The sequence below is a fragment of the Chlorocebus sabaeus genome, chromosome X, assembly GCF_047675955.1.
Source record: "Chlorocebus sabaeus isolate Y175 chromosome X, mChlSab1.0.hap1, whole genome shotgun sequence".
In the NCBI taxonomy this organism is placed as follows: Eukaryota; Metazoa; Chordata; class Mammalia; order Primates; family Cercopithecidae; genus Chlorocebus; species Chlorocebus sabaeus.
The window spans coordinates 45323871-45342375 of record NC_132933.1 but is presented as its reverse complement, the minus strand read 5'-3'; the positions used below and the strand labels follow the sequence as shown (position 1 = coordinate 45342375).

The 18505-nt window shown below is 37.0% G+C and overlaps 1 protein-coding gene across 3 annotated transcripts in view; it reads left to right on the top strand.

Annotated features, from left to right (window-relative positions):
* Positions 1-18505, top strand: part of VSIG1 (V-set and immunoglobulin domain containing 1) — a 61833-nt gene that overhangs the window by 23016 nt on the left and 20312 nt on the right. Inside the window, exons 1-2 of one of the 3 annotated variants that reach the window (XM_007992519.3) lie at positions 3576-3838; positions 16756-16919. In XM_007992519.3, the coding sequence (XP_007990710.1) occupies positions 3790-3838; positions 16756-16919 (213 nt within the window). In that variant the 5' untranslated portion in view covers positions 3576-3789. Of the gene's footprint in view, positions 1-3575; positions 3839-16755; positions 16920-18505 lie in introns of those variants that run through there. The other 2 variants (XM_007992517.3, XM_037989009.2) reach the window with 2 other exon arrangements.

Sequence of the window (18505 nt, the reverse complement as noted above, 5' to 3'; positions counted from 1 at the left end):
TGAATGAATGGGACTTTTTTCCCTCTGTATCCTTGTTTGTCCTTTGAAAACCATTTACTATCAAAATGTATTACTTTTGTAATTTTTAAGTTAAAAAGTAGGGATAAATCAGATTTCAGATATTTCTGAAAGTTCCCAAGGAAGAATACTGGGGGCAGTAGCATATTTGTTACATTACAATCACACTGTGCCATTGTGTGGTGTGATAGGAACAGCTTCTAATGCGTGCTATGGTGACCTTGGCAAAGGCACAGCATTTTTTTAGCCTCAGTTTTCTTATATAGAAAATGTAGGTAATACCTGACTTATTTGTTGTATTGGAAAGCTGCAAAGATAAAATGGAAAATTAGTTTAAAAATTACAAAGCTCTGTAAAACTACAAAGGATATTTAACATTTCGTGTCCTAGTTAATGATCCACTTTTTAAAGCAATAGTTAACATAAAAATTCAGGTCCAAGCAGAGAGTTTAAATTCTCTTTTAGAGTTTGTTATAACAGAATTCTTCCTGTCCTGGTTAGGTCTTACATAGCAGCAGTATAGGTATTTTACTTAAATATTCCAGAGTGTTTTGTGTTTGCACGAGAGATTTTGGTGCAGATGGATTTGGGCAACATCCTTAAATCATACCCTCCACTGCACTCATCTTAGGGCCAATCAACTCGGACATACTGAATTAATTAGCCAGCTCTTACTTAGCACCTACTTTGTGCCTAGTAATCCCCTGTGGGTAGGTGACCAGACACTCAGGTTTGTCTGGCACTGTCACTGTTTATGCTGTCTTTCCCAGGTAATTGCTAATAGTGCCCCTTTCACTTTCAAAAGTGTCCTAGTTTTAATGATCAATGGTCACTCTACTATAATCACCTATGGGGCATGGAAGGAAACACAGGAAGCCTCTGGCTTACAAACGCCAGACTTACACATTTTGCTCCCCATTCCAGCTCCTCACCACTGGAAATGCGGGTATTAGTTCCAGGGTGGGAGGCATTGTGAAAACTGTGGGTCTTTTAGAGACTTGGTGGACTTAGAAGTCGAAGCAGAACCAAGCCTGAGAAGAGGTGGTATGGATCGCCAGAGGCCCACCCTACAAGTTGTCCTCCTTTGCAAAATCTTCTCCCTCAGACTATTTCTCTATTGCATTGCCTAATCCTCCTGGTCAGAGATTTATTTGAGGAAAATAAGCTATATATATATATATATATATATATATATATATTTTTTTTTTTTTTTTTTTTTTTTTTTTTTGAGACGGAGTCTCGCTTTGTCGCCCAGGCTGGAGTGCAGTGGCCGGATCTCAGCTCACTGCAAGCTCCGCCTCCCAGGTTCACGCCATTCTCCTGCCTCAGCCTCCGAGTAGCTGGGACTACAGGCGCCCGTCACCACGCCCGGCTAATTTTTTGTATTTTTAGTAGAGACAGGGTTTCACTGTGTTAGCCAGGATGGTCTCGATCTCCTGACCTCATGATCCATCTGCCTTGGCCTCCCAAAGTGCTGGGATTACAGGCGTGAGCCACCGCGCCCGGCCAGCATTGTATTTTTAATAGCACAAACAGGTTGGGGAATGTTCAACGAAACTAATTTTTTTCCCCCTTCCTAACATGGAGCTGCTGTTTGCTTATACAGGGGAAAGGTAGGGTTTCTGGGAGGAATAGAGATGAAAGGAAAAAGTAATTTTGGAGCATGAGATATTCTGGGGAATGAGACTCTCCTTTAGGGCAAACTAGGGACCCAAGAGCCAGGGGGCCATGAAGGTGGGAGGCAGAAGAGAAGGCGGATGTCAGAGACACGCAATAGTTATTTGGGGGAAAATTGTTGATTTGTGCACAACTCATATCTTGGGAAATGAAAGGAATGTTCTTTCTCTGTCACCTGCTGTTCCTCTTCACCCTCCACTGCCTTATATGGCCCAGTACGCAGAATACAAACCAGTGCTAGATTACATGCTACATGCCTGACAGTGAGACATTGCTTCTGCAGGAGTTCTTGCTTCCAGTCAATGAGTTTACCACTACATCTTGGGACACACTCATTTTAAAGTTGGGAACTGCCTGTATAAGACATGGTTACTGCCCTGGAGGGATTCACAGCGACTAGATTTAAGGGAGACCAGTTAATAAATAGGAAACTACTGGAGAATAATCAATGGTCAGCTGTAGGATATTGGTTTTAAGTAAAATGCAAGTTTATGCTAGGGTGGTATGTCGGTTCATTGAAATTCTCACATAGGACAGTATGACTGATCTATGCTAAGAATATACTTGGATAGTAAGAGGAGGAAGAAGAAAATTCTAAATGGTGATGGAAATCAACTGGAGCCAATGTTTGGCATCAGACATGAGCATGGACAGGATAGGCTGCTGCAAGGATGAATCAGGCCTGATGGAAGCATAATGGCTTTCTAAGAAGCAGTGGGAGATTGGCATGGCTAAAGTAAGATGGGGTCAAACATTTCCTGTAAATTAAAGTTCATGAAACATATCACTTGAAATTTGCACACATTTCATGTGACTGAACACTTTGAGGCAGAAAGTCTTGACATACTTTTTCAGGGGCATGAGTTAATGTGGCTAAAGTTCAGATGAGGTGAGGATCAGATCTTGGAAGAACGAGAATCCATATTAAGGACTTTGGATTTGATGAAATAGTGCATTTATGGTGTTATTGGAAATACTTCATTAGGGCTGGAGCATTGGCTTGTGGCTGGCACACAAGATGAAGGTGGAAGAAGTCAGGGATACCACTTAGGAAGCTGCTATGATAGGCCAGGAGTGAGGAGCTGAGTACCTGGACCAAGACGGAAGCAGCAGGTTGGAGAAAACACATCTGAAAGTCTCTGTGGAGATGGAAATGATAGGACTTAGAGATCGCATAGGGTGAGCCACAGAAAGTCCGTAGGTTTCTCTGGGTAACTTAAGCATAATAGGAACACTATTAGAAGTTCATGTTCCCATGAAAGTTCCTTACCTGTGGAGCCTCCCATGCCCTCCTGGTGAACCTCCATTTCTAAGGAAACCCTATAGCATCTATTGAGTAATTTAATTCTGCAAAAATTCAGACGTCTCCAATGGAAGTCTTTAAGCACATATTCACTAACTTGATTTTGCAAAATTATGTTAGCAAATATGTGCTATAAGGTTTCCAACCCGACAGACATAAGCATGTAAATCATTCTACTGCTAGTTTTGGTGGAGGGTAGTGACAACTGTCAGTGTTTCATAAAAGAGTAACATGTCCAGAGTTTGTTCGCACAGAAATGAATGCTTTTTAGCTTCATCACCCCTGTGCCTTTCCCATGAACCCCGTCTCCCCAGGAAACGATATAGCACCAATTTAATAACTTAATTTGTAAAAGGAGGTTAGTGAATCAATTCTGTAAGACTCATGGAAATATTTGAAATTAATTAGCCTTGTCAGCTTTTATTTGCGTAGGCTGTCTTTAAACCATATCCCCCAGTCCAAGTACAACTTTTTAGCAAGACTGATTTTAAACAATGAGACTTAGAGAATCTGTGTACAAGGAGCTTGAATAATTTAAATGCGTGAGTTTATTATTAACACAGTAGCAAATATATCAAGGAAACACGCCCCATGAAAAGTGTTTCAAAGAAACACAAATCTGTTCTGAGAAAGGTCTATACACAATAAGTAAGCCCAAAGAGGCATGTTTGCTTGGTGATGCCCAGCAGATAAGCCTGGCAAACCTCGGTGTGATCGAAGAAGCCAATTTGAGACTCAGCCTAGTCCAGGCAAGCTACTGGCACCTGCTGCTCTCAACTAACCTCCACACAATGGTGTTCGCATTTTGGAAGGTCTTTCTGATCCTAAGCTGCCTTGCAGGTAAGGAAATGATCTCCGAACCCTCCGAACCACCAAAGATAATTGGAAACAGAGTTTCCTTTTAAACAAAAATTCCACATTTTTACATAGAATTTTCCCCTCCTGTACTTCAAATGAATTGTGATTAGTATGCTGAGTTACATAATTTTCAGAACTTTTGCTTAGCAAACATATGCCATGCTGATATATTAGGGGCGTAAGCCTGTAATATTATTGTTTTATGGAGCTTCTGAATGAAAATTTTCTCAGAAAAAAAATATAGTGTATTACTTCACTTAGGTTGAAAGGTGAACAAATGAATTTACTCAGAAACCAAAGTTTGTGCTAGGGATAATTTTGTCTCTGTTTTACTTTAATGTTTCCTTTAAGCTCAGTGATTGACTTGCCTTGCTCCAGCAGGCAGAGCCTGGGTTGGAGGGCCTGCCCTGGCTTACACGTGGGAAGAACAGAACTTTACTGAGTGCTTTACTGTCTAATATTTCTTAGGGAGTTGTGGTTTTCCAATCCTAAGACTATATTTTGCAAAATATGTGAGTCATTTATGGTGCACAATATGGGTGATTTTAGGGATCTGAACAGAAGAAAATCAATTTTGAAATCAAGATACTGATGTTAGTTAGATCCAGGAGAGATCATTAATTCCGAAAATCCCTTGGCTAGTTTTTTCAAATATCAGATACATTTTGCATCTGTTCTTATAAGTTAGGTCCATAGTAAATACAATAATATTGTTTATCCAAAAACAGGATTTTTAAGCCATTAGTGATATTAGGCAGTCGTTAGAATGAGGTTTACTAGGCATATTTAATGACATAAGAAAATGCCCAGGATAAAATATTAAGTGAAAATGCAGGATACACACATATGCCTAAAATAAATTACTAGAAGGTTGTATACTGAAGTGCCATGGTGGTTGCCTCTGGGTGATGGAATTATAGATAATTTTAATTTTGTTTCCCAGCTTTTCATACTTCCTAGGTTTTCTACGAAGAACATTATGCTACTTTTATAATTAGAAAAAAAGTGTTACTTTTCAAAATGATCTCATGTTTAGAAATAGTTCCTTAAATGTTCATTACTAAATGTTTAAGCATAGATGTTTTATGGACTTAAACATCACCAGAAGGCAACACTCCATTTGTTCAGTGACCTAACTAGGCCCTAGAGCTGGAAACACATGTTCCTATTTTCCCTTCTCCCTAGGCATATTAATTTAAATTTAACTTTAGATATGAAAGTTTTTGTCTCTTCTTAAAGGGTTTCCAGTCATTAGCCAGTTGGGTCGACCCCTGGGCCTTCTGCATCAGCCCTCTGAGATCATACCTGTTTCCCTATGTGAGGCCTTGCCCTGGCCCCTACTAGACACACGGTTTGGAACGGTTGTAAGAACAGTTTTTTTTTTTTAACCGTACCTAACATACATGTAATTTTTACTGATTATAAATGTAATGCATGGTCATTGCAGAAAGGTTGCAAAATATGGAAATTTAAAATAAAATAAAAATCGTCTAGAATTTTACCACTCAGATTTGGGTGAAATATCATTCTTTTATTTGCAGGTGTATATATTACATTTTAAAAATTGGGTTTATTCCTTGTATACTTTTTTATTGTTTAAAACATTGTTTAGCATGACGTCAGGAATTTTATTTGATTGTGACTTTTAGAACAAGGCCCAATCAGAGTGACCAATAAATACTTAAGAGTGTTTTGCCTAAGTTACTATATAACTGATTTTGTTGACATATAGTGTACACTATATATCTATACATATATTATCTAGTTGGCCTAAAGCAAAATATGGCAGTGTCAGTACAGCAAATTGTGGTATGCTCTATTGTCGTTTGCTGTGCTTTCATATGTATTGAAGTCAGAGAAAGGATCACTTTAGTAATCTACTTCTGTCATTAGCAGTGTTCATCAGTTGATCTGGACAACTGATAACGTTTCCATCAATGTACAATTTGATGCTCTTCCTGGACTTGTTTTGGAGAGAATGTCACTTTTTGGTGTTAAGCATGGTGCCTAACACATAGTGGATACATAGTAAATGTTTGTTGAAAGAATGAATTACTTTCCCAAATTCCAAACATCCAGACACGATTTTCACATACATATTTAAATTGATTTTGGTATAACTAAACAGGTCAGATTTTGCTTAAATCAAAATATTTTCAATGACTTCTTGGGAATTCTTAGGTTAAATTCTAATTCAGGAAAATGAGTTTTAATCAAACTTTTCTTCTGCAAAAAATTTATGCATATCATTTTAGACACTTGAAATATGTGTTAGTCACCTCTTAGAAAGATATGTTAATGTGGGTTTCATTTTCTGGAGGTATATGCTATGCATTTTAAAGGAGTAATGTATTTGAACTTTGAGTTTGCAGTCAAATCCAAAAAAGTGGGTGATCATTTGATTATATTATTTCCTAACTCAAAATGAAGCAATTATGCATGAAGTTGCTGGAAATTAAATCACTTCAAATGCATCAGATTAAATATGGCTATTTGGGGGATATTTTGCTGTGGTATATCAGGAGAATAATAATCCTTCTGTAAACAAAATGCTTGCCACATTGTAGGCATTAAATAAATGGACAATCACTACCAAAATGCAAGACATTCTCTCTGTATATATTATTTATATATTATATAATATATCTTATATATAATTATATATCATATAATATATAATATATAATATGATATATTATAAATGTATATAATGTATATATGATATATTATAAATGTATTATTGTTTTTGTTTTATTATATATAATATATAATAGATATAACATGACATATAATATATATTATATGATATCATATTTTATATAACATAATATATAATATATAATATATGCATATAACATATATAATATATAATATATAACATTTACTATATATACCATATATTATATATGATATTATATCTACTATACAATAAAAACAAAAACACTAATAAAATACTATATATTATATATAATATAATTATATATTATATATAATATAATAAATATAATTATATGTAATATATAATATAATTTTATACATAATATATAATATATAATTATATACTATGTATATTTTTTATTTATATATATATATATATTCTTTTGAGACGAAGTTAAGCTCTTGTTGCCCAGGCTGGAGTGTAATGGTGTGATCTCGGTGCACTGCAACCTCCACCTCCTGGGTTCAAGCGATTCTCCTGCCTCAGCCTCTTGAGTAGCTGGGATTACAGGCTTGCACCACCATCTCCGGCTAATTTTGTATTTTTAGTAGAGACAGGGTTTCTCCATGTTGGTCAGGATGGTCTCAAACTCCCGACCTCAGGTGATCCACCGCCTTGGCCTCCCAAAGTGTTGGGATTACAGGCATGAGCCACCAGGCCCAGCCTAAAAATATTTTTAAATGTTGATTAAATGCGTACATCTTGGATTATTTTTCTTCAGTAATAAGCACTGGCTTTTAAAAGAGATTACACATATTTCAACCACATATGCATTTTTGTTTTATTTTTAAATTTAGTCATGTCAGAGAGGGACATTGCGTTCGTGGGTTTTGTTGAAATCAGATACTAATCTTTACTTTGCTGTTTATTCATAGTCCTGTTGATATAGTGATTTTTCTGACTTATTCAATTTTTAAATAATTTCTCAACTTAGACTGACTTAATCCAAAGGAAGGGAAATTCTTTCCCTGACACTCAGAGAATCACCTCCACTTTAGGACTAAATTTGCACTGTCCATTGTCTACATGTGGCTATCGAAATTTAAATCACTTCAGATTAATGAAAATTATAAAGTCAGCTCCTCAGTTTCACTAGTCACATTTCAGGTGTTCAATAATTCTGTTTGGGCTACTGAATTGGATGGTGCAGAGATCGAACATTTCCATCATCACAGGAAGTTCTGTTGGACAGTGCTGTAAGGGTGAGCTCAGAGGTTTTAGGTAATGTGCACTACTGAATGATGTGACATTTTAAAAAGGTTCATCTGGAAATATGTAACTTTTAGCTGTGAAGCATATCATCACTATATCATGGTTGGACAATGTCTGAAAACCATCTTTTCTTCAGAATTTAATTGGTTATGCGCCAGAATTGGGAATCTGGGCGATAAAATGGTCTGGAGGTTTTGCTTTGCCAATTGTTACTTATTTACATGACAATGTGTAATACCTCAAAAAATATTATCTCACTTTAAAATTTGAAATTACCATCCTAATTCTAATGTGATATTATTAAACTTTTGCAGATTTCTAATTAGATACACATTTATATATCTTCTATATTTAAAATGTTGGAAATGTTCGAGTCAGATTTATATTTCCCAAATCCTTGATTTTCATTCACCTCTATTCTCATCTGTGCTATAAATGGCTTCCTGCTGCACTGAGGGATGGCAGAGATTGTGTCTGTCGTGTTCATTATTGTTTCCCCAGTGTTTAGCACTGTTTGTGGCACAAAATGGGTGCTCAACTGATATTTGTTGCTAGGCTCCACAGCCTCTTCCATGGCTTGACTTGTGTGAGTACTGTGTGTACTCTACCATAAAGTACTTTTTCCAAGAGTGGTCTTCAAAGGCGGTTTGTGGGGGTTTGTTTATTATTTTGCCTTATCTGTTCATAAACTCTCACCCTTAGCCAATCTCGTAACAGATACTGGGTCCCAAACTAGAGAACAGAATTTATGGCCAAATAATATCTCTAAAATCTCTGTTTTTAGGGAATAAGTCTGGGAACTTTAAGGGCTACCAAATCCCCAGTTTTATCATTTTTATTTTGGACACTTTAAAGACATTTGGAAGTCATCATTTAAGCACAGCCAGAGATGTAGCTAACTTCCAGGATAAATGAAATGGATTCTTTGAGAGTGGGATGGAACCATCTTTCTCCAATGAAGTTTTTGTTGGAAAGATTAGCTGCTTTCTGAAAGCCAATTTCCCTTTTGGAGGAGGCATTATGGAAACCAGGAAAGCATGGGGAGGAGAATATTGGGAAGTGGGAAACTATGGAGTTAAAAAGTGCTGCATTCGTGTCTGCATTCAGGCACTTTACTTAATTTATCAGTGCATTGGTTGCCATGTAAACAGCCAGCTTCTGGCAGGAAAGCAGCTGGATCAGGTGGCCTGGCTGTGACAGAGAACATAGATATTGAATCCATGAAACCAAGAGTAATCAGTACAACGATTTTTTTTCTTTTACTTTTTAAAAGTGTTTATCAGTCCTTTAAGTTCTTTTATCTGACTGCTGTCTTTAAGTAAGAAAAATATGAAATAAGTAAGTCTTTGGGTACGCAAAATTGGGAAGATGGACAGGAATTATTCCCTCTATGAAATTTCCTCTGAATCTCTCATAATTTCTGTATCCTCATCCCTTCACCCTCAATCCTCCACCACCCTCTGTGACCCTGCAGGCAGCTGGGGCAGCATAGAGATCGTCTCTTGAACTTGACTTTCTCTTCCAGTGCTTGCCTGCCAATCCTATGTCCCATCCTGGAGAACTTTTATAGTCTTCGACATTGCAATGGATAGTAACCAGTTAATAAGATGAGCCAGTGACTGTATAGTGCTCCCCAAAGTGCCATCACCTAAAATAGCCCTTTGGAAAGTGCTCATATAGAACTGAGAATTTTAGTGTAGTGGCAGGCTGGATGTGGGTAGGGAGCCCTTCGGTGGTCCTCCAAATCCTATGGGAAGCTTAATGACTTCACCTTTCTGTAAGGCCAACAGTTCTCAGAATTTGCGGTCTCAGGACAATTTTACACTCTTAAAAACTGAGGGAGATTTCTGGTCTGGACATGTGGTACAGACCTGTTTTTCATTGTTCCTCCCTGCTAAGCACAAGTATAAACCCTGGAAATAATGCAAGAGACAACCAGGGGAGAACTCTGAAAGGTTGTAGGAAGAAGGCAAACTGGTTTGAGACCCAGGGAAAAACAAAGAGCAAGGGTATCCTGTTTCCCACCCAGCAGAAGAAAAAAACCTAGTCCTGGCCATTCCTGATACCCAACTGAACAACAGAGGGCAGCCCAGGTAGGCTTACTCCTCCCTTAGAGTCCCTCTGACAATATCAGGTGGGCCCAACACCACAGGTAAGGGGGGATCTTCAGAAACCCCACCAACAATAGTGGACGAAAGAAGTATTCGCCTTCTCCCTGGGCCTGAGATGCCCCACTTTCACCTAGAGATATCGAGGTGAGAAGGTAGAACAGACACGAGGCATAAAGTGATGGCAAGCGGCGCAGTCTGGGAAGGCTCTGTCTCAGTGGGTGTATGACTGTTCTCCCCTACCCATAGAGACACCAACAGTGCAGGGCACCAGTAGAAGTGTCCCACCATACTTACCCTCACTGAGAGACACCTGGAAGCCTGACCTAGGGAAACCTTTCTGCTCCTTCAGGCGATATGATCTGGGACAAATGTCAGCATCAGTGATACCCGATAAACAAGAGCAAAACAATACTGAAAATTAAACTGCTGTTAGAACAGCAGACCACAAAAGTAAGCCAACACCTGCATGTGAAGCATAAATAATGTGACTGACTGCAAAAATAAAAAATGTAAATAGGAGTTTCCTAACATAATAGGCAAAATGTTCAATCAGAAATCATCTGTCATACCAAGAATCAAGTAAATCACAGCTCAACTGAGAAAAGACAACTACTGCCAACATTAAGATGAATCGGATGTTGGAATTATCTGACAAGGATTTCAAAGTAGCCATTATAAAAATGCTTCAACAATCAATTAACATTATCTTATAATAAATTTTTAAAAAAAGGAAACTTGCAGAAAAGAAAAAGAAGTTATAAAAATATAAGAAAGAAGGAAATCCTGTCATTTGCTACAGCATGAATGAACCTGGGGGACATTATGCTAAGTGAAGCAAGGCAGACACAAAAAGACAAACACCACATAATCTCGCTTATATGCGAGATCTAAAAGAGTTGAACTCAGAATTAGAGTAGAATGGTTACCAGGGACTGTGGCTTGGAGGGAGTGGGAAATGGGGAGAAGTTGACCAAAGGGTACTAAGTTCCAGCTAGACTAGAGGAATAAGTTCTTAAGACCTATTGTGCAGCAAGATCACCAGCCTGGGAGGCAGAGGTTGCAGTGAGCCAAGATCACACTACTGCACTCCAACCTGGGTGACAGGGTGAGACCCTGTCTGAAAACAAAACAAAAGAAAAAACAAAAAAAAGATGAATATGTGAGGTGATTAATATGTTAGTTTGATGTGATCATTGCACAGTGTATACATATATTAAAATATCACATTGTACCCCATAAATACATGCAATTATTTATTAATTAAACATAAAAATTAAGTTAAAAACAAGAATTTAAAAAAATACATACTTTGTGATTGTCTACTATTTTTCTAAAGACCTTTATAATCTACAGGTTCATTCTCAATTTTCTTTTTTCCCCCCTTGGACTTATTTTTGAATAAAACTGGCTTGTTTGTCCCCTCCCCCCAAAAAAATATAAATTATAGAACGGTAAAATAAAATAACAAAAATGAAAAACTTGCTGATGGACTCAATAGAAGAGCAGAGATGACAGAAAATAGAATCCATATCTGGTGAAACTACCCTTCAGGAATTAAGGGGAAATAATTAAATTCTCAGTTGAAGGAAAACAAAAAGATTTGTTGCTAGCAGATATACTGTTAAAAAATAGCTAAAGGGATTTCTTCAAACAGAAAGTAAATGATAAAGAGCAATCAGGAAGGATGAAAGGACAACAGAAAGAGCAGAAATGTAAGTACATAAAGTAGACTATCTTTTAACTCATGAGTTCTATAAATCATATTTGATAATTGAAACAAAATTATAACACCATTTTACACTCTAGACAATGATATTTAAAAGTGGGGAAGGTAAAGGAACCTAAATGGAAGTGAGGTTTATACACTTCAATCAAAGTGGTAAAATATTGATATAAGTAGACTGTTATGACTCACATATGAATGTTGAATACCCAGAGAAACCACTAGGAAAATTCTACAAAGATATATATTTTAAAACACTACAAATAAGTCAAGATGGAATCATAAAAAATGCTCAAGTAACTGTCAGAAAAGCAAGAAAAGGGAAACAGAAGAATAATAACTGAAGGAACCAAACAAAAAACAAATAATAAAATAGCAAACAAGAATTAATATATCAATAATTACATTAAACAATTATATTGAATGTTAATACAATTACAGTTGTCCCCTTTTATCTGTGGTTTTACTTTCTGAGGTTTCAGTTACCTATGGTACAGTACAATAAGATATTTTGTGAGAAAGAGTGTGACTGTGTGAACACAATCACATAATTTTTACTCCAGTACATTGGTATAATTGTTCTATTTATTAGTAGTTATCATTGTTAATCTCTTACTGTGCCTAATTTATAAATTAAACTTTATCATAGGTTTGTGTGTATAGGAAAAAAAACATAGTATACACAGGGTTCAGTGCTATCCATGGTTTCAGGCATCCACTGGGGATCTTGGAATGTATCTCCCTGGAATAAGGGGGAACTACTCTATATGCTACTCACAAGAAACTCACATTAAATTTGATGACATAGGAAAATTGCAAGTAAAAATATAGAAAAAGGCATACCACATAAGTATTAATTTTTCAAAAATCTGGAGAAGCTTCATTAATATCTGATAAAGTAGTCTTCAGAGCAAAGAAAGTTAAAAGAGACAAAGAGAGACATTACCTAATGATAAAAGGATCAACTCAGCAGGAGAATATAATAATCCTTAATGGGTACACACCAAACAACTAAGTCTCAAAATTCATGAACAAAAACTGATCAAGCTAAAAGAAGAAAGAGACAAATTCACAATTATAGTTGGGAACTTCAATACTCCCTCTCAGAAACTGATAAATCTACTAGACAGAACATCAGTAAGTATAGGGAAGATCTGAAAAAGACAACTAATTGATCTAATTGAATATTTTTATCTAATATTGAATATTTATTGAATATTTTTATGATTTTATATTGGTTTATCCACAGTGGTTTTAAATTATATCTATTTGTATAGAACACTCTACCCAACAACAGCAGAACACACTTTTTTTTGGCACCTACAGAAAATTCACCAAGATAGATCATGTGCTTGGCCATAAAACAAACCTAAACAGATTTAAAATAATTGAAATCATGCAGAGTATATTCTCTGACCACAATTCAATGAAACTAGAAATCAGTAGCAGAAAAGTATCTAAACACTTGGAAAGTAAACAACACTCTTCTAAGTAATCCATGAATCAAAGAGGAAATCTCAAAAGGAATTTTTTAAAAATACATAGAACTGAATGCAAATGAAACACAACATATTGAAATATGTACCACGTAGCTAAAGCAATTCTGAGAGAGAAATTTATAACACTAAATGTTTACATTGGAAATAAAGAAAGGTCTTAAGTCAGTAATCTAAATTTCTACATCAAGGATCTAGAAAAGAAGACCAAAATAGGGCCAGGCGTGATGGCTCACGCCTGTAATCCCAGCACTTTGGGAGGCCGAGGTGGGCGGATCACGAGGTCAGGAGATGGAGATCATCCTGGCTAACATGGTGAAACCCCGTCTCTACTAAAAATACAAAAAATTAGACTACAGGCGTGGCGGCGGCGCCTGTAGTCCCAGCTACTTCGGAGGCTGAGGCAGGAGAATGGCGTGAACCTGGGAGACGGAACTTGCAGTGAGCCAAGATTCTGCCACTGCACTCCAGCCTGGGCAACAGAGCAATACTCCGTCTCAAAAATAAATAAATAAATAAATAAACAAACAAACCCAAAGCAAGCAGAAGGAAGGGAATAATAAAGAGCTGAAATCAATGAACTTGAAATAGAAAAACTATAGGGAAAAATAAATTACACAAAAATTTGCTTTTTTTGAAAAAAAATCAATAAAACTGACAAACTTCTAGCAAGACCAATAAAAAGAGTTAAGATCCAAATCACTAATATCAGAAATGAAATATGGAATAACACTATAGATCCTGCAGTCATTAAAAATATAATGAGAGAATATTATGAACAACTATACATTCATTTATTTGACAACTTAGAAAAAATTGGCCAATTTCTCCGAAACAGCAAACTACTAGAACTCACCCAATATGAAATAGATAATCTGAATAGCTCTATAACCATTAAAGAAATTGAATTCATAATTTTGAAAGCTCCTACAAAAGAAATCTCCAGGCCTAGATAGCTTCAGCAAACAATTCTAGCAAACACTTAAAGAATAATTAAGATCAGTTTTACACATTCTCTTCCAAAACATAGAAGAGGAGGAAACACTTCCAGCTCATTTTATGAGGCCAGTATTATCCTGATACCAAAACCAGACAAAAATAGTACAAAAATAGAAAACTACAGGCCGATATCTCTCTCATGAACCTTGACACAAAAATCCTTAGCAAAACACTAGCAAATTGAATCCAACAATGTATGAAAAGAATTATACACCATGACCAAATGGGATTTATTTCAGGTTTGTAAGGCTGGCTCAACATTCAAAAAACATTCAGTGTAATCCACCATATCAACAGGCTAAAGAAAAAAAAAATATGATCATATCAACTGATGCAAATAAAGCATTTGACAAAATCCAATACCCATTCATCATTAAAACTCAGCAAGTTAGGAATAGAGGGTGTATTTGTTTCCCAGAGCTGTTGTAACAAATTGCCACAAACGGGGTGGCTTAAGGCAAGAGAAATGAATTCTCTCACAGTTCTGGAGGCCAAATGTTTTAAATCAAACTGTTGGTTTCTTCTGAGGTCTCTGAAGGAGAATCTGTGCCATAAGTCTTGCCTAGATGGCTGCTGGCAATTCTCGGTATTCTTTGGCTTGTAGATGCATCATTCCAATCTCTGCTTCTGTCTTCACTGAGCCTTTCCCTTTGTGTGTCTCTGTGTTAAGACTCCCTCTCCATTTTCTTATGAGGACAACAGTCGTTGAATTTAGGGTCCGCTCTAAATCAATGATGATCTCATCTCAAGATCCTTAATTACATCTGCAAAAACCCTATTGCTAAATAAGGTCACATTCACAGATACTGGAGGTTAGAAATTGAACTTATCTGTTTGGGGGACACAATTTAACCCCCTCCAGAGGAGAATTGCCTCAACTTGATAAAAACACCTACAAGTAACCTGCAGTCAACATTATACCTAATGGTGAAAGACTGAACACTTTTGCCCTATGATTGGAAACAATGCAAGAATGTCCACTCTCATCTCTCTTATTCGACATAGTACTGGAAGTTGTAGCCACTGCAATTAGGCAACAAAAATAAATAAAAGGCCTACAAATTGGAAATGAAGAAATAAAACTATCCCCAAAAGACTTGCATCTAGATTATATAGAGAATTCTCAAAACTCAATCATTAAAAAACTAAACAATCCAATTAGAAAATGATCAAAGGATATAAACAAATATTTTGCTGAAGATGTACAAATGGCAAATAATCCCATTAAAAGATAATTAGCATCATTATCTATTTGAGAAATGAAAATTAAAACCACCACGATGATTATATTACTTCATACCTGCCAGAATAGCTAAAGTAGAAAACTGTGACAACACCAAATGCTGGTAAGAATGCAGGACAACTGAATCCTTTTTTTTTTTTTTTTTTTGGAGGGGGGGTATGTATAAAGGTACAGTCGTTATGGAAAACAGCCTGGCTGGGTTTTTTTAATAAAATTAAATGTGCAACTGACATATGATCCAGCAATTGCACTCTTGGGCATTTGTGCCAGGGAAAGAAAAATTTATGTTCATGCGAAATCTGTACCTGAATGTTCACTGGAATTTTATCCAATACCCAAAAACTGGAAACAGCCCAGATGTCCTTAAATGGATGAATGGTTAAACAAACTGTATTACATATATGCCATCAGGTACTAGAAATCAATAAAAAACACAAACTAGTGATACACACAACAACTTGGGTAAAATTTTAGATAATTATGCTGAGTAAAAACAGTCATCAATTCCAAAAGGTTACCATGATTCCTTATATATAACATTTATGAAATGACAGAATTTTAGAAATGAAAGATTAGTGGTGGTTCATGGTTAGGACAGGAATGAGGTGCAGGATGGAGGTGAGTGTGATTATAAAAATGTCAACATGAGAGGTCTTTGTGGTGATGCAACTGTTCAGTATCTTGACTGTGGTGGTGAATACACAAATCTACACATGGTAAAATATAGAATTAAATGTGCATGTGCACACACACAGCAGTACATATAAAACTGGAGAAATATGAATAAGGTTGATAGGTTTTATCAATGTCAGTATCCTGGTTGTGATAGCATACCATCATCTTACAAAATGTTACCATTGCTGGGAACTGGGTAAAGTAAACATGAGATCTGTCTTATTTCCTAGAACTGCACATGAATCTACAAATATATAAATAAAAATTTCAATTAAAAATTATTGAGGGCCCAAAAAAGAAACTGACGTGTTTTGCCTGAGATTTACCCGATTTTAAAACTATAAGTCCCGCATTCAAGGAATTCCCTTGGTGCTGGGAAAACTGAGTCAGTTGTTCTCTATACTCCCAGACAGTTTTGGGTCCCTGGACAAGACTTTAAGAACCTGTGTAAGGCTGCCCTTAATACAGAAGAAATTCTCAGTTTGGTGTTATTACCTCACCATCATCTAGAATTTGAGTATCTTCATATGATAATTTGTTAGAAACTCCCCTCCCCCTACCCCAGTGAGACCCAAGAAAGCTCAGCTTTCTTGTATGATTTATTCTGCCTTCTCCCCCTCACCTTGGATTCTTCAAATAAGATGTCTTTGTAAGTGTTCTGTGATGAAACAGTGTTATCAGAATGTGAGTATGTACTATTTTTTTATGATTATCTTTTCAGGTCAGGTTAGTGTGGTGCAAGTGACCATCCCAGACAGTTTCGTGAACGTGACTGTTGGATCTAATGTCACTCTCGTCTGCATCTATACCACCACTGTGGCCTCCCGAGACCAGCTTTCCATCCAGTGGTCTTTCTTCCATAAGAAGGAGATGGAGCCAGTTTCTGTAAGGACACATTTTCCTAAACTCTTCCCCTTTTGTAGTTCTGACTGAAAACTGTTGGGGTAGAAAAAACGTGAAATGTGAAAGAATGGCATGCCAGTGACAGTAGTGGCAGGAATCTCAGATACAAAAGTTTGAAGACAGCTGTATAGAGAAGATCATCATCTAAGTGACTTAACTCTTGTCCTCTCTTCATATTTAGTTATAACCCATTATCTCAGGTCTGTGTAGGTCCACATCAAGTGGATCATGTATTTTAAAGACAGAAATGGTTCTTCTCATAGGTGAAATGAACAGTAATTCTGAAAGGGCTCCCCCTCCACCTTTATCTCCCTATTATTTCCAGAAGAAATTAGTTCAAATCCAAGTCCTGATTGATCTACAGATCTCTGCCAAATTTAATATCTAGGATCTGACTGTCAAGTGAACTAGCTCACTGTGCTAGACTGAGGCCTGACAGAACGAGACTCCCCAGATGGGTGAAGAAGGGCCATAGTAGTGATGAACCCTGTGTAGTTCATCAAGAACAGCGTAAGGATAGAGGACAGGGGATGGAGTGGGTAGGCATAGGGTCTGGGGGAAGAGGTTGCCAGAAAAGGGTGGGTTGAAAGTCAGGGGAGGAGAATGATTTCACATGCAAGCTGCCTACTCCCAGGTTTCCTTCATCAGGCCTTGAGGGAAATTCCTTCTTTAGCCCAAGGATTCAAATTGTATACTCAAAGGTGTGTGTGTGTGTGTGCCTGTGTGCTCATGCACATGTTTATGTGAGCACATATGCCATGCATGCCTACACATATCTCTTGATGGAAAAGGTCTGTAGCTTTCTTCAGGTTCTCAAAAGCATGACCCAAAAGCAGAGTTTAGAGAAGAGACAAGTCAGTGTGGTTTGGAGTAGTTGGATGCAGCTGAATTGGGCCTTGAAGGAAAGGAAAGGTTTTGATTAGTAGAAAGATAGAGGGAAAGCAAGTTGAGGAGGCTGGGGGAGGCTTAGGGACAGGGGTGGAGAAGAAGGAAGGCATTAGTTTAGAGGAGCCACATGTTGGCCAGTGTCACTTCAGCCATCACTAGTCGTTCGGAGGTGCTGAGTCCTCTGTTTACAAATCCTGAGCATTTGTTTAGCAGGAAACGCCGTACAGGGGGAGATTCCATCAATGCCACTTTCTAGTCCAAGTTAAACAATGTTGCTCAATACTGGTTACCTTGGACAAGTATCTGAATCACTCTGTACCTCTCTTTAAAATATGGTAGATCAGCAATACCCATGGGAAATCAACTGGCATAATGCATGTGAAAAATATAAAGCCCTATAAGTTTTATCCATTGTAAATGCTATTATGATTATCATCATCCACAGCAGCACCACCACCAACAGTGCTGCTACTAGTTTGCATCACCCAAAATGTCCAGACCCAAGGCCTTGTATGTAGGAGTCAACTAAGAAATTATTGCCTTCTTTTGCAGGATGCTCTGTTAGATTGTAGATGACAATAATCACATGACCTTTCTTCCTTTTTAAAGTTCGATTTCCGGAATAGTCTTTTCAACACACTCTTTATCTGTAGGCTTGAAATCTTTCTCATTTTGCCAGG